At 28.0% G+C, this 16,371-nt stretch overlaps 1 protein-coding gene across 1 annotated transcript in view; it reads left to right on the top strand.

The window, feature by feature from the left end:
- LOC105205592 (otoferlin) overlaps positions 1-9,639 on the top strand; it is a 36,347-nt gene extending 26,708 nt beyond the window's left edge. The window contains exons 20-24 of the mRNA XM_039456915.1: positions 5,121-5,308; positions 5,935-6,170; positions 7,118-7,338; positions 8,305-8,405; positions 9,363-9,639. Coding sequence (XP_039312849.1) covers positions 5,121-5,308; positions 5,935-6,170; positions 7,118-7,338; positions 8,305-8,405; positions 9,363-9,543 — 927 coding nt within the window. The 3' untranslated portion in view covers positions 9,544-9,639. The remainder of the gene's footprint in view (positions 1-5,120; positions 5,309-5,934; positions 6,171-7,117; positions 7,339-8,304; positions 8,406-9,362) is intronic.
- The last annotated feature ends 6,732 nt before the right edge of the window (positions 9,640-16,371 follow it).

Here is a 16,371-nt window from a genome sequence, read left to right as displayed (position 1 = left end):
ATAGAAAAATCAAACACAAGCCTCCAATTATATTAAAAAGGTATTTTTCAGAGAAAAAAAAACAAAAAATAAAAAATACATTTAAATATTTCTCTATTATATTTTGAAAATAATAGTTTGTTTTATTTTATATCAATTTCAAAAAAATGTATAAACGTTTTATTTGGATTTTTTCGCATATAACATATAAATACTTAAAAATATAAAAACTTTACTTTCAAATCATCAAATTTTACTTGTTCTATTTTGCTTCTTTATTCTTTTTTAGTTTTGAATATTTATATAAATTTATAAATTCAATATAACATACTCAAACATTACATTTAATTTTATACTTAATTAAATTTAAAACATTAAATTCTCTCAGATTATGTTTTGTATACATGTTCTATTGCATGCATAAACTAATGTGTATTCTGTTGCGTGCATAAGCTAATAATGATTATACGTGTTCCAGAATCAAATACATTTGTTAATCAAGCTTTTCAGTCCATTTCAAGCAACTATAAAGTAATGAAATATATTTACTCATAATATTGTTATACTCTTAATTTCAAATATGTACATAAAATTAAATTATTTTAAAGTCATTTTCAAATCATTTTAATATAAAAAGGACTATGGAATAAAAAATAAGTTGGTGATAAAATATCAAACGTATTATAAGAATATACAATACAGTGTTTTACTGCTGTATTTATTATTAATGCAAATTTAAATTCAAATTTCTATAATCTAATAATTATACTAATAATTATTTCTAGTAACTGTACTAATAATTGCATTTCTAATAATTGTTAAAGAAGAAAACTTTTTGATTCTTTCCTAATATTTCTTTGTGAATGCGTTTTCAAAATTAAAATAAGAGTTAATTTAACATACTTATAGATTTATAAATTTACATAACATTTTAATGAATAAAAAAATTAAATGTTACATTTGCTTCATTGTCCGATGAACTGTCCAAAATTTCCCTTTTTCTTTGTTTCTCATTTTGCTGCTGGCATTCCCAAAACGATGAAAACACGTTAATTACGATTGTGGATGTACTAATTATCGGATGATTCCCGAATGAAGGGTTTATCAGATCAACGTTCATCATATACACATGCTAACCAAAGTTATGCTATGCGCGGCTAGTGAATATTAAAATACGGAATTAATTGCAATTGTGGGTATTAATTAATCACATCGCGACATTGTTCGATCCGGAATCAATCAGTTTTGTATACATATACATGACATTTCGTTAATGAACGAAAAATTGGCGACATTATTTTGATACCGTGTGATACAATGCGATAAAGTCAAGTTAATTGTTAATTAAAGCGATGGAGCTTTCAGAACTACGCCATTGAGATTCAGTATTGCACACGTGCGGCATTGAACGTATAAATCTCGCGAAATGTGCACGAATTAATAAACAATATGTAACACGCGCCGTTTTTTATAACTTCAATCCGCTGACACGTGTATCTCGCTGTGTTCTCAATGCGAAAACGGTAGTAAAATTGCGTTTAGAATGACGAGAACTTTAAAGCGCGTTACGCGATATACTCGAATTACGAACTGAAGAAACAATCCGCCACACGTGAGTAACATGAGACTATCATTTGCAACTCCAATGCTGTTCGATTTTTTCACGAAATGCGTGCTTCTGATTAACAACAGTCAACTCGACGCGATAAATTGTTAATTCTAGAACGTTGTTAATGTTTGCACGGAAAAATGAATTATAATAAAATTTGATTTTTCAGTTTTCTATTACGTATTTTAAATTATTTAATTTTATTTTAAATTTAATTTTGCCAATTTATAATACAATTAAAAACACCACTTTATTCTAACAATCCTGGATATTGCGAATCTGACAACATTTTATCACCAATTTTAAGGTAATGTAAAAAAATCTTTAAAATTTCATGAACATCAAGTTTATAGAATAATATTTATATTCATTGTGGAAAAACAAAGTGTAATTTAATTACTTAAAATTAATTATTTATAAATTGTGTTATGTGTAATAAGAATGGTTGAGTAGTAATTAGTTGAAAAGTTATAAAAGTTAAATAATAAAATTAAAAGATTAATAACTTTTAATTTAACTTAGTTTATATTTAATAATTACATTTTAAACTTTATCTTATTATCTTTAGTTATTTTTTAAAATACAAAATTTAATTTATTAAACTTTAAAAGTTTCAATTATTATTACACTTTAACTTCTTTCCTAAGTTAAAAATCTATGTAAGAAAATTATAATGGAAAAAATACGTTCATACGTACAGAACATTTCTTTGTTATTTTATATAAACTTAAATTACAAATAAAATATTAGATTTCTTTGATAATCCATATTATAATTGTTTTGAATAATTTAACTTGAAAAGTTACAAATTTCTAATTTAATGTAAATAATGCTTTTCACAATTAACTTTTAATTTAACTTAATTTAATCTTAACTTTTAATTAATTAGATTATTTTGTTCATGTAACCTTTGACGTAACTAAATTAATTTTAAAAGCCATTAATTTTAACTTAATTTAGTTAAAAAAATATAATTTTCGCAACCCTGACAGAAATTGATTGGATACACATTATCCAGGTGTGTAAAGAAAAGGTTAAGACAACACAAAACTTTCATACATTTCACACTTTTATTGACAAAATATTTATATTCTAAACTTTTACAACTCAAATAATGTAATTATTAGTTTAAATTGCTTATTGTGGCGGACGGAGAAAATTGAATATCTGCAAGCAACAAACTTACTATTAAGTAAATAGTAGACATTGTAAAATTAATTGCCAAAGTTAATTCATAGAGAACTGGCAATCGCAAATTATTCATGTGGATTAATTCTGTTTTGTGAAGTGATAACGTGGCGACACGAGCCGCTGCCCAATTCGAGTCTGCAAATGATAGCGTGGTGACCTTGCGTAAACACAGCGCGCCGTACGCCTCAATAACAAACACTGGGGCCGCGTGCCAGCTAAATCGAAACACTCGAAATATCCGCTGCTTTGCAAAAAATAGTCATGCGAAATATTCAGTGGCTTGCATCCTGAATTAATCTCGAGAAATAAATTGTTATCGCACATTAAAAATATGTGTATCACTTTTTAAAAAATGATCAAAAATATGAAAATTTCAAAGACTGTTATCATTAATTTTGAATGTCTATGTAATATGTAACACAGGTGTCTGAATTAAATTAAAAATCATTTAACTTGTTTTGCTTTTGATTTTTGTAAAATCGCGTTTTGCATTGATTTTGTATTTATTTGCAAATTTTATGGAGAGAGTAGCATTACAATTTCTAATTCAAATTTTTTATACATACATTAATAAAACTCTAATAAATATTTATATAAAAATTTATTTAAATTTACTTGTTTAAAAGTTATTTACCTAAACTGCAGCAAGTCATTTACATTGCATTAAACAGTATGAGCTAAATTGTTTTGGCAACTAGTTTCAGAACTAGAATCAAAATTCGGATAATTACGATTAAACTTTTTGTAATTGTTTAAGAAAAAAAAGAACCTAGAGAAGGTTGACAAATTTTAAATTTCAAGAATTTTTAGCTGTGACCTTTTATTTAATCTTCTTTTCTTACCGGCTGTAAAATTAGCCAATTTGCATGAATTTTTAAAGAAAATCAGTTATATAAAGAAAGATAAGTGTTTTTGTATAAAATTCAACATTTGAATAGCAAAAAAATTTGATTTTTGTCAAGAAAATCTATTACTTTTTGTTTATAAAAAAAAATCGAATTTTTGTTGTAAAAATTTAATAGTACTTCCTTCCATGTACAAAAGTGTTAGAATCAAAAGAAAAAAACCAATAAGCTACCTTGATTAGTTTTTGGACTTTTAATGCCGAAAACGTCGTTTCAAGAAAAATGCGATTAAAGTTTTAGTTTCACTTTATCGGTATATAATAAACTCTCCTAAACCATATAGAACATAGTAACAATAAGTTTTTATGGGTCAATAGAAACCTTCAAAGAATATACTATAACCGATACTCACTAGTTTTCTCTGAAAAGTGAACCTGACCTGAATAACATTTATAAGTGCTCTTGTAGCGGCAAGCACTTGGAAGGTCCGTGCGCCCTTATATATTTCAGTTCGTAACTCCGTAAATCATTAATATTGCAAATTTCAAAAAATTTTGTTACAAAAGTGCTTTACAGACATGAAGAAATAAAAATCAAATAGAAATCAATTTTTTGTATCCGATTAAAAATAAATCAAAGATGTTTCAAATTTAGATAAATAAAAATATTTAATAATTATTTTAATCAAATAATTAATACAGCATTTCAGTTTTTATTATAAAAAGTAATTACATTTTATTGTAAAAATTAATATACATTTAAAAAAACAATATACAACATATAATATTGAGCTAAAAATTATTAACTTGATTAAATGCAATTTTTTTTATTTCAATTATTTACGTATTTAAATTAAATGTATGAAAATAATAAAAAACATTTTGTATTTATGTTGAAAGCAATTCTCGTTAAAACTTTTGTGTTGAATTTTTAATATCTAAGAGTTAATCTTATATAATGTGATTATGTTATTTAAATAATTTGTGCTATTGGTAGCGGATCTCGGATCGCTACCAAACAGAAAAATGTACGTTTCAACGTATCATAAACGTTAATTTTACAAAAGAAATATGCTACCACAATTTGTTCCAAGTTGTATCAAAACATTTTTGTGTTAAGTTTTTAATATTTGTATTACTTTCTAACATACTTACGTTTCTGTTAAATTAACACAAAACGTTGAGTGGAACATGCAATATAAATTAAATTTAATTTTCCAACTGTATATATTACCCACATTTATTCAATTTAATACTTAATCAAGTAAATAGTTAAATTGGAGATAGTTACTACCAACTAATTTAGTCAAATTAATAACTTTCCCAGAGATTAAATAAATATGGAGATCAACGCTACAGCATTGGTTGAGTTCGCTTATAACTTGAAAATTATTGTAATCATAATATTTCTATATTAGAATTGCTCCAAAATTAATCTTTAAAATATATTAAAATATTATATGATTATAATATCACTGCATAAAAATAATACTTTAGGGCAAACTCGAGATGTGGGTCGATCTGTTTCGAATTGGGCAATTGCCACCGAAATCGGCGGTCAACATCACTCCCCCAACACCGGAGGAATATGAAATTCGCGTGATTGTTTGGAATACCGAGAACGTGCCGTTGACCGAGAGTCAATTTCTCACCGGTGAAAAGTGTTCCGACATTTATGTCAAAGGGTATACCATCACAAACGTATTAGATTTGTAAATAAAAATATTTTGTCGCATTCACCAACAAATGCATGCATATGTATAATTGCGAAACAAGAAAGCTTTGTAAAATAATAATTGATTTTAAAATATCGGAATTTATTTTATTCTTTGTAATTGGCTCTCTTAATTAACAACAAGTATGTACAGACGATAATATTTGTCAGTACAGTACAAATTATTCAGTCGAGGCAGAAATCAAAGGTAAAAAAATAGGAATTGTAAATTATTATCTTGCGATATTTGCAGGTATATAGATGATGTTTTGTGCATTTGCATCTCGCTTAAAATTTTTCACTCTTAATTTAAATGTAATTTAGGACATCTATACGAATCTTTGATATTTTCGTTCCATGCAAGGTAGTTAAACAAATTTGTTTGTCTTTTAGTTTTATTATCATAATAAAAGTGAATTTGTCTTTTAGTAGTGGCTTCTTAAAGCTTTTGAGGTAAAAATCTAGGTATCGATTTAATTTTTAACTAATTATTTGTACTAATTAGTTTCAATACAATAAGATAACTAACTTTATGGAAACAGTCAATCAGATTCACTGTTGTACCAGTTTTGCTATCTGTTCGAAATAATTGCGTAGATGGATTCAATACGAGGATCACCAGAAGACCGACATTCACTACAACTCCCTGACCGGTGAGGGTAACTTCAATTGGAGATTCGTATTTCGTGTCACGTATTCGAAAGGCGAGAACGTTATGATAGTCCGCAGGAGAATGTCGGTGTTCGCTAAAAACGAGATCGAGGAGGAACTGCCTTGCAAGCTTCGTTTACAAGTATGGGACAGCGATCATTTTTCCTCGGATGATTTTCTAGGTAATTTTGCTGATCTAATCAAAACTGAAAAGAAGGTAGTCTTATGTCATTACAAATTAACAAAATCTAGATTATCAATCTTACCTTTTCTGCTAGTCAGTTACAAAATATGTTGAAAAATATCTATAACTTCATTGTTTTTATATGAACATAAATAACAAAATTTCTACACAGTGTCTCGAATGTAATAATGCATCGTGGCAGAACTATATAGTTTTTAAATAATTTTATAAAAACTGTACAAGTACAGCAGTTAAAATACGTTATCAATCTGCTTCATTAGGACATTTAGACATTTAAACATTTATACATCGTGATAATTCCGAAATTAAAATATCAATTGGTGATTGGAACCCAAATTAGTCTATTATTAAATTCTGTTAAAAAGAACTTTTAAAAGAGTCATTTCATTATTATTATAAAATATTCTTGAAACTATTCAAGTTTCATTCAGAACATTTTTTACTATCTTTTACAGTTTTGATGATATTCTTTAAAAAGAAAAAAAAATTGATTTTTTTTTTTAATGGGATATTTCACCCTCTCCCTTAACTTGCAACTCAGCACTTATTAAAAAATGTGAATTTTTTTATTTTTATCTACATATATTTCAACTTATGCAAAGCTCATTAAAATCGGAGCGATACACTTGGTTGTGTTCACTTATAAGTAAATCTCACCTGCAATGTAATATACAATACGAATCAATCACAAATTATATTTTGAACTCGATAATTATTCACAAATTAACTCGAATACATTGTGTAAAAGTTCAGTTTGTATAAATTTTAGAAGTTTTTGTTCATTTGTATTCACAAAGAGATGCATTTACATAAAAACAGAAAATATATATATCTAAAAAGATAAATTACACAAAGTTTATGAAAAATAATTCACGACATATTATACAAATGTTACGCGCCCTTCGATTAATCAACGTTTTGCAGGAGAGTTGACACTAGACTTGTCGAGAATGCCGCGAGGCAGTTTAAACTCCAAAACCTGTACGCTAAAGTTACTCGAACCGCAGTTACCTACAATAAATTTATTCAAAGTTACCCGGACCAGAGCTTGGTGGCCCTTTACCCGTAGTATTGGCGCAGGCAGATATATACAAGCGGTAAAGTGTATCATAAAACCTCAACAAATTTTGACGTATTATTACGATTAAACTAGAAAGTAAATATATAATTAGGGAAAGATTGTTGAAATTGAATCACTTTCACATAAAGATATATAATTCAGAAGTTATGAAGAATAGTTTTAAATTTTTTAACATAATAAAGCACATTTTTGATGCGCTTCTTCCATAATTTTCTTTGCAAAATTTATTCAACGAGGAATTTTGATAAGCTTACAAGTGGTACGATTTAGAAAACGGATCTCCTAAATCTCACCAAGGGTTGTCAAAATCGCAATAAAAAAAAATTCACTGCTGTTCACTAATTCTACTTTATGTCGTTACGTTTCACGTAAAACTCTCTTCCGATAAAGTCACAAAAATATTCTTTTTACTGAAATGTATATTTTCTTTCTTTGTTAGTCAATCTTTCTCGTATTTTACAGTTTTTATACTCTTTAAGAACACAATTGATAGATTTCGAATGCCGCTTTTTATGTTCTCTTTTCATCGTTTCCTGTATAGAAACAACTATGTCATGATAAGCAAAATTACGATCTAAGTAACGTCGAAGTAGGATTTAGGAGACTAAAACATTTCGCAAAATTTCGTTTATCTAATCAAAACTGAAACTAAGGTAGTGTTATGTCATTACAAATTAACAAAATCTAGATTATCAATCTGATCTTTTCTGCTAGTCAGTTACAAAATACGTTGAAAAATATCTATAACGTCACTGTTTTTATATGAACGTAAATAACAAAATTCCTACACAGTGCCTCGAGTGTAATAATGCATCGTGGCAGAACTATATAGTTTTTAAGTAATGCCATAAAAACTGTACAAGTACAGCAGTTAAATTTTTAGGTGAAGCGATTTAGGAGTTGCAGCGATTTTGAGAGCTTTCTCTTATAAAAGAATCACTCTATGAAAGAATGAGAAAAGAACAGAAGAGATAAAAGTAAAATTATTATTAAACAAGTTTTCTAATAATTATATCCCTTTTTGCTACAGGGTAACGTTGAACTGGAAATATCCGTTTTGAAGGCAATAGATGCGGATAATCGACCAGCAGGCAAAGGAAGAGATCCACCTCAAAATCTTCCTCCCCCAAGGTTTATATTTCTTCACCAGTTTCATTAGCTTATTTCTCATAACTTATAAGAGTAATAAATTATTCTTTTATAAGAATTATCATGGGGATAGTCATAAAATTAAATTATTTATTTTGGACAGTCTAGTAATGATTACGTGATAATTAATTTTATACTTCCAAATAAATTAGTAGGAAGCAGTTGGGTAAATTGACATATATGTTTACAAAATTAAAAGTTAATGACTTATAAAATTAATTTAGTTACATTACAAGTTGAAAAAATCTAGTTAAAAGTTATATTATGAATAAATTAACTAAAGTTGAATTAAAAATTAATTAAAAAAAAATTATTTGTACTAATTTAGAAATTTGTAAGATTTGAGTTAGAGTATTTTAAACAAAATATAATATGGCTCATCAAGTAAATTTAATATTTTACTTGTTTTAATTTCATATAAATTAAGTTTATATAAAACAACAAAAACATTGTTTTTTTATGTGGAAATGTATTTTGTTTTTAATAATTATTTGTTTTACATAAATTTTTAATTGAGAAAAAAGTTAATAAATTAAAGTTTATATTCTTCAAAAATAATTAGTTAAAGTTAAGAATTAAATCACTTAAAATTAACTAAATTATTTAATTATTTAATTAATAGTTTTCAACATGACTTTATTATTTAACTTTTAACTTAATTACTACCCAAATCTGGTAGAAAGATACAATAAAATAGTAACGATGTATATTATTAGAAGAGAAATTTGATATCAATTATCCATTTCATTTCATTTGCACTGTATTATTCGTACGTTATTCATACGAATACTATTGAAACAAATATATTATCTTTCCTATTTCTACTGTATTTCTTTAATAATGTTCAATTCTGATAAAAGCGTATTCTTCTCTCTTCCATGTGTAGTATTTCCAATTATCGATTGTTATCGAGCACATGCATTTTATTGTGGTTTGCAGACGACCCGATACTTCTTTCTCCTGGTTCCGCAATCCATGGAGAGCGTGCTGTTTCGTCGTTTGTCGCTATTATAAATGGCGAATACTATGCTGCTTTATGTGTACGCTATTCGTGCTCTTAGTAGCATGCGGGATTTACGCTTTTCCTGGATATTTTGTTAAACGTCTTTTAGGCGCTTAGCTAAAGCGGTATTTAACTTATGTACGTATGAATACTTCTAAGTTTTATTTTATAAGCTTAAAATGGTATTATTGTAATTTATGCATAAAAAACAAATTAAAGACCATATTTTCCGTTTATTTGTTACATCTATTTTTGCTAAAAATAACGACCTATTATTAAATTAAGTAATAAATTATTCGCAAAACATGAATAAATTTGCATTGATAAAAACCATGTAAAAGTTTCTTTAATATTACATGCGCGCGATATGATATCGACCGGTTTTTAAAATAGAATTTTAGCATTTTTTAGGATTTTATTTGTTTCGTGATAATGGCAATTTGTATATTTGAGAAGTTAGATTTGCAGATAAATGTCACGTTACTTTTGTTACTTAGCATTTCACGGCCCTCAGCACGACAATTAAGCGACACGCTTGCGTTACAGACCTTTTCCAAGTTTTTGCGATTAGTGATCAACCGTTTTTATGCATACAGCATAATTACTAAATCCTAGTATAAATGTGTATAAACAAGTTCCGCGTTACATAAATTCGTGTAAAACAATTCTCATGGATTATACGTTTATTTGAAATATAAATGTAAAAATTATCTTAAAAAATATATATTTAAATTTCAATACGCTTCATACGTAAAAGCTTAAACAGCAGAACCTTTGTTTTATTTGGAAACAAAATTAAAATAAGTTTGATAATTTAAATAAGATTTTAACTTTAATTTTATTAAAGCATGTTTATGCATGTAAATCTCTTATCTTATAATTAGTTGCGCATTATAAGAACTGATTATGTTTTTGTTACATGCATTCAACACGTGAATTGGTTTATCATGTTGTACGGGCATTGATTGGATTCAGCAGGGAAAGCAGATTATATTAAAGAATTACTGAGAGCCCATACAGAACAGCATAGAAAAAGCAACGTAAAATATTGCTGCAATATTGCTGAAACATTGTAGCAATATTTTGCAATGGTTTCTGGTATTCTTTGCTGTACGGACGCTTACTGATTGCTTTCTCTGCTGAACGCACCCTTTGTGTAGCAATCTTTTTGTTGCAAAAAATATTTTATACAAATATACAAAGATTTCTTGTAACACAAATCTTTGCAATGCAAATCTATGTTATACAAATACTACGTGTTATATGGAAAAATATTGTATACGGTTTGAGCTCGCGATATCGTTGTGTTATATCTCGCGCTGTAGGCCGAGGGAGTAGCGCGAAGTTGTCAGCGCGTGGTCACAGTACTCGTCGCGCGTAACGAAAGTTGGGAGCGTCGCTCTCTCACCGTACGTTTTGAGCTATATTTTGTCATTCAAAGCGCATCGCTCGTGCAATAAATATCGACCATGGGAGATGATGGCCGAGCGCCATGTCGTGTTAATTATTGCGCGGAGTTTCAATTAACGTGTTGTCCAGATGTGTCTGCTCGATCGACAAGAACAAGCGGCCCACTCGACAATGCAGCCAGGCGGGCAATAGCGGTGCATCGATGAGTGAAATTATCTGTCGACTAATTGCTCATTTATTTGATACACAACAATTCAACATCCTTGAGGCCATATTCCATCATCCTTTTACTTTTTGTGAAAACTAAACACATACACATTCTAGAATATTCGTATAACCTCATGTACTATTGGGACACACACACGCGTACACACGCGCGCGCGCGCGCGATATAGATATGTATAGCGCTCATTTGTTACATAACTCAAAAAACAAAGTTTTCTGGTTTAGAAGTTTTAAATCATGAAATTGTTGTAATAATATTTTTTGATTCAATTTTGGTGCAACAATTTGGTTAATTGATTGTACAGGAATAAAAGTATCATTAACTCGTTACTCAGTTCGTTGAATTTTCATCAGAATTCTCTTTTTTATGGACAATTAAAAAATGACAATTTTTTAATTATATTGTAATAAATGAGTGACATATATATTTAAGGTGTTTCAAATTTATCGCGACACTTTTACAAGCCTAACAAAACATATATGTCCCAGTGTCTAAAAAATTGTATCTTTGTTGAAAATGTTTAAACTTTAACTGAAAAATATTTTAATAAATACAAAACATAAAATGTAAGGAATTAATTATGCCCATATGCCCACAATATTATGAAATATCTCCAAAATATATTTTTTAATCTTTTTAAAAAGTATTATAAGAAATATATTAAATATGTTTTAACAATATTTAGAAAAGGTTTTATAGACAAAAAATGATAATATTTTAAAAAACTTTTTAAAAATCTGTTAGATATATTTTCAAAAATATTATTTTCAACCACCAAAAAAGTATTATAAAAAAATATTTTAAAAAGATTTTAATAATATTTTAAAACGGTTTTTGCAAATGATTTCCAGAATATTTTTGAAAATATTATTTTTGACAGGATTTAGCAGACAGAAATATTTTAAAAATATTTAAACTTTTATACAGAACACTTTAAAAATATTTTGTGCTGTATGGGTAGTAAAATTGGAGTTTTCCGACTATTTGTGTTTGACATGCGCTGTATTAATTTGCAAAGCAATTACTTAAATATAAGTGATAATATAGATTTCTGAAGGTATTTATACTGTACATTTATAGTGTACATCAAGAACATGTATAGTTTTTAAGCCTTTCGTATTTCAATGACAGGAAAAATAACTGGAGAAATGCTATTGATTGATACTTATAAGTGATCAAGAAAAAATGTCCATAATAAACAATTTCATTATAATAACAATTCATTATAATAATAACGTTCAATAAGTACCAAAATATGCCAACTTGCGCCCATAATAAATAATTTTATTTCAATTTAATATTTTATTTCAAACCAGCCATTCTAAATTTTTAGGTTTTAATCTCATTTTTCATTTTGCAGTTCCTCAAATTTTTGAAAACAACTAGAAAATATATGTATTACTGCTAACAAAAAAGTTAGACTTGAAAGAATTAATGATAGACTCTAGAGATTATTTTAAGATGAAATATGCAATACCAAAATGCTGAGATTATAATAGCTTTAAATAAAAGATGTTTAAAATTGATCAAATTGATCAAATTGATCAAATTTAAAATTGATCAAATTGATCAAATTGATCAAATTTACTTACTCAGATGTGACACAGTAATGTTTTTACATAGAGAAGAGTCATATTACGACTCTCTTATTTACATTTTGTATAACAACTTGTTAATAATCAATATTTAAAATTGGAAACTTAACGATTACATTCAATGTTTTGGTGTATCGATCCTAAACTCAAAGTTATGAAATATTTATTACTTAGGGTGTTACTTATGTAAGTATGACGACACTGCAAATAGGTCAAAGAGAAATAGAGGTGATAATATCTTCCTTCCTTCCATAAAATAAATATAAAAATTGATTTTATTTTAAGAAGTAGTGTTTTGTTGTAAAATTATACATTTATTGAAAATAAAAGGGAAGTATTTTAGAATATATGCAAATGTATATACGTACACGTAACATTTTTCGCTTATAGACTGACTCTATAATACATGTAAATATAGATTACCAGTAGAACTATACAAGCAACTTACCAAATAACTACGTCGATATAAAAACTTCAAAAAGAGGTCATATTAGTTGAGACGTCAGCTCTCTTGAGGGCTGCATTAGCAAAAGCCCATGCTATTGTTTGTTGTTACTTTGCATAACTTGCTATGTATAAAATCGAACAAAGTATTAGATAACAAAAAAAACACTTAATTTTTTTTGTTATCTAATATTCGTGTAACATTAGATAAATAGAATATAAATTTACGTGTTAATGTGTTATGTATTAATGTCAAGTTTATAAGGAATGGAAATGTGTGTAATTAAATGCTAAAATATATCCTGAAAGTCTTGAAATGTACAAAAATAAAAATGCTTTATAACAAATGTCGGTGATTGTATATAATCAAATTACCATCACTGCATATCAACTACTAAACAAATGTTTCCATAAGTAATCACTAGAATTTGTCACCTAATAACGTTGCAATTACGCCTGTACGTACATACAAGTTGTACATACTCGTAATACCACCTTCTCCTTTAGCAATCTCAGAACATAATCTTGTATACACCTACACAATTGTTTGACACGCCATACCTAAACGCGCAAATTTCTTACAATTGATTAGTCAACTTTAAAGCCTTTTTATTTAAAAACTATTGTAGCCATGGCAAAATCTTAAGAATTTGTTATTAACGAATGTCACGACAGGTCTAGAATGTTTATTATACGTAACAAAATAGAATTATTGGATTGATGCAAAAATAATAGCGATATTTTGTATTTTAAAACTTTGATGTTTATTTCGAATAAACTTATATTTAATTATGCTTATTAATATATCATTTTAAGAAGCGAAATTTGTTCTATTGATTTACGCTAATAGTTTTTCTCTTTATTCTTGTTTATGTTAAACCATTTAATTAAATATGGAAATAGGACGTTCGCGATTATTTTCATTTTCGAAGCTCTTGTTTAAATTACGACATTTTTGGAACCAATATTGAGCTGTACGTTGGTTGACAGACCCAAATACTTGGCTGATATTGCGAGCAGTTTCCGCCGCTTCCGCGTTCCATTATACAATAAAATTGCTCAAATTTATACTCTTTTTTAATAATAAGTAAAATCCTGACTAACGGAAATGTTAAGCATAAGATTAGCAGGTTCTTATGTTAGTTACAACAGTTCTTAGTGCTGAATAATAACTTTTAATTTTTACAATCTCTTATTCGAACTACGCGCCACATATTCGTTGGACATGAAATACAGTCATGAAACCAAAATACGTAATATTAATTCTTCAGAAGCATTTATAAAATCCTCTCTCCCGGAAAAATGGTAAATAATTTTAATAACACCTCACCCTAGATCTCCTTATTCCTTTCCATCTTTAATTTGACAGTCTAAAATAAACAAAAATAAGCAATAAAATCAAACAAATTAGTAGAGCAATTTTCGCGCATATAACATAGCTTGTATAGCTAAATGAAAGTTTATTTCAAAAGAAGCATTAGCTGCGTTTTGCTTCGCTAGCTTTGCAACTGTTGCGCGATTCTCTAATGTAATTTATTTATATTTATTATTTTAGCAGGAATTAATTAAAGGCAAGAGCTAATCATATTAAAGAATCTTACAACAGTTGCAAAACTGTTTTTTTCTACCAAACACAAACATTGATTCTTATTTTTAGTCAAAGATGCAAGTTACTTTAGTATGAAAGGCCATGCGACGCGTATTACAGGCCGGAAATTTTAAAAATAATTAAGCCGCATCTGGACGCAATGATCTCCGAATCCGGTATATTTTATGCTGCGAAGCGCGAAGTTCGCGTTCTTCGAACGTCGTAATCAACGATTAGTGCTATACATCGCGTGCATAATAAAAGTACCATGCGCTCATCACGTTTCGCGTAATTTACTCGTTCAAAGTGCGTCCTACGTAAAGTGCAATAAACGTCAAGAGTACCACAGAAAGTGACGGGCGAATGCCATCATGTACAACGCGAAAATTAACGATTTCAATTAACCGTGTTTTTTTCATCGACAAGATCGAGAGGCGCACGCGTCTAATTCGACAATGGGTATTCAGTCAGACGGGTATTCACGGTGGCGTGTCGATTGAGGTGTCAATTCATTCATTATATTGTGATAAGTAATTGATCATTTATTTTAATTCGATCCAATGATTCAGCAACAATTGCGATCGTATGTCGCGTCAATTTCAACACTTTGCGAAAAATGAATGAAAAATATATGCATATGCTTTACATATATAATAACATTTCACATATAGAAGAAGAAAATTTTTATTTAATTTCAATATTTAACTCAAAATGCTAAATAAAATAATTTTGTTTGATTATCATAATGCAGAAAAATCATCAATACCAGGTCATCACTGTGTTATAGAATATTTCCTAAATAAAAAATAAAAAGGAAAACTTTAAAAACGTAAATGTACGCATTCACAAATTAAAAATTGTCTTCTATGTACAGCAGTTTTTATAATATTGTTTGGTATTTTGTAATAATGAATATTTCTTTTTCAACATCACCTTAAAAGAGCGTCTGAGAATTGGGAACCCTAATACTAGCACAATAAGAGTTATTATTTTTTTGGTAATTTATATACCTTAAATATTTCAATTATGTTAATCTGTATGCTTAATTTTTGTAGCAGGCAAGCTTTCTTATTGTTGTCAACTTGAACACGGTGCGACATTGTAGGTTAAGATTACTATAGGAAAGATTACCAGACCTATGTTCTGTTCCCACGGAGAAATGTACCGGTTTACATTGCATGATAATTTTATGTTTCAAACCGCATTATGAGGAAAATAAAAAAGAAAAAAATATGCAGTTTTAGAAAGCTACAAATGTATAAAATAATCTAATATTAGCGATGTACTCACTATTGTTTAAACTATGCAATTTACAAGAGAAAATTTTGTGCAATTTTATTTTCAGTTTCAATAATTCGTTTTTGGCAGATTTTATATAGAAAAGAGTTATAAATGTATGAACACTGGATAATTTTTTTAATTATCTAAACAGATCATGTTATCAGTATTTATAGAGTGCAATGTTTAGTTCTCAAGAAATAAGAGGTGCTGTTATAGAATGATTATGCCAGTATTAGCAACTTTTCTCAATGTATGGCAACCTTAAGCTGATTGTTAGAATAGCAAAACATTTTGCAACAGTATTGATTATTACACCGTTCACATACTTATTTAATACTCCGATAATATTATTTTTAGATCTGTATCTAACTGAATTTTTAGATACTGCGACAAAATCATTT

The sequence above is a fragment of the Solenopsis invicta genome, chromosome 13, assembly GCF_016802725.1.
Source record: "Solenopsis invicta isolate M01_SB chromosome 13, UNIL_Sinv_3.0, whole genome shotgun sequence".
NCBI classification, from domain to species: Eukaryota; Metazoa; Arthropoda; class Insecta; order Hymenoptera; family Formicidae; genus Solenopsis; species Solenopsis invicta.
This window is presented reverse-complemented; position numbering and strand designations above follow the sequence as displayed.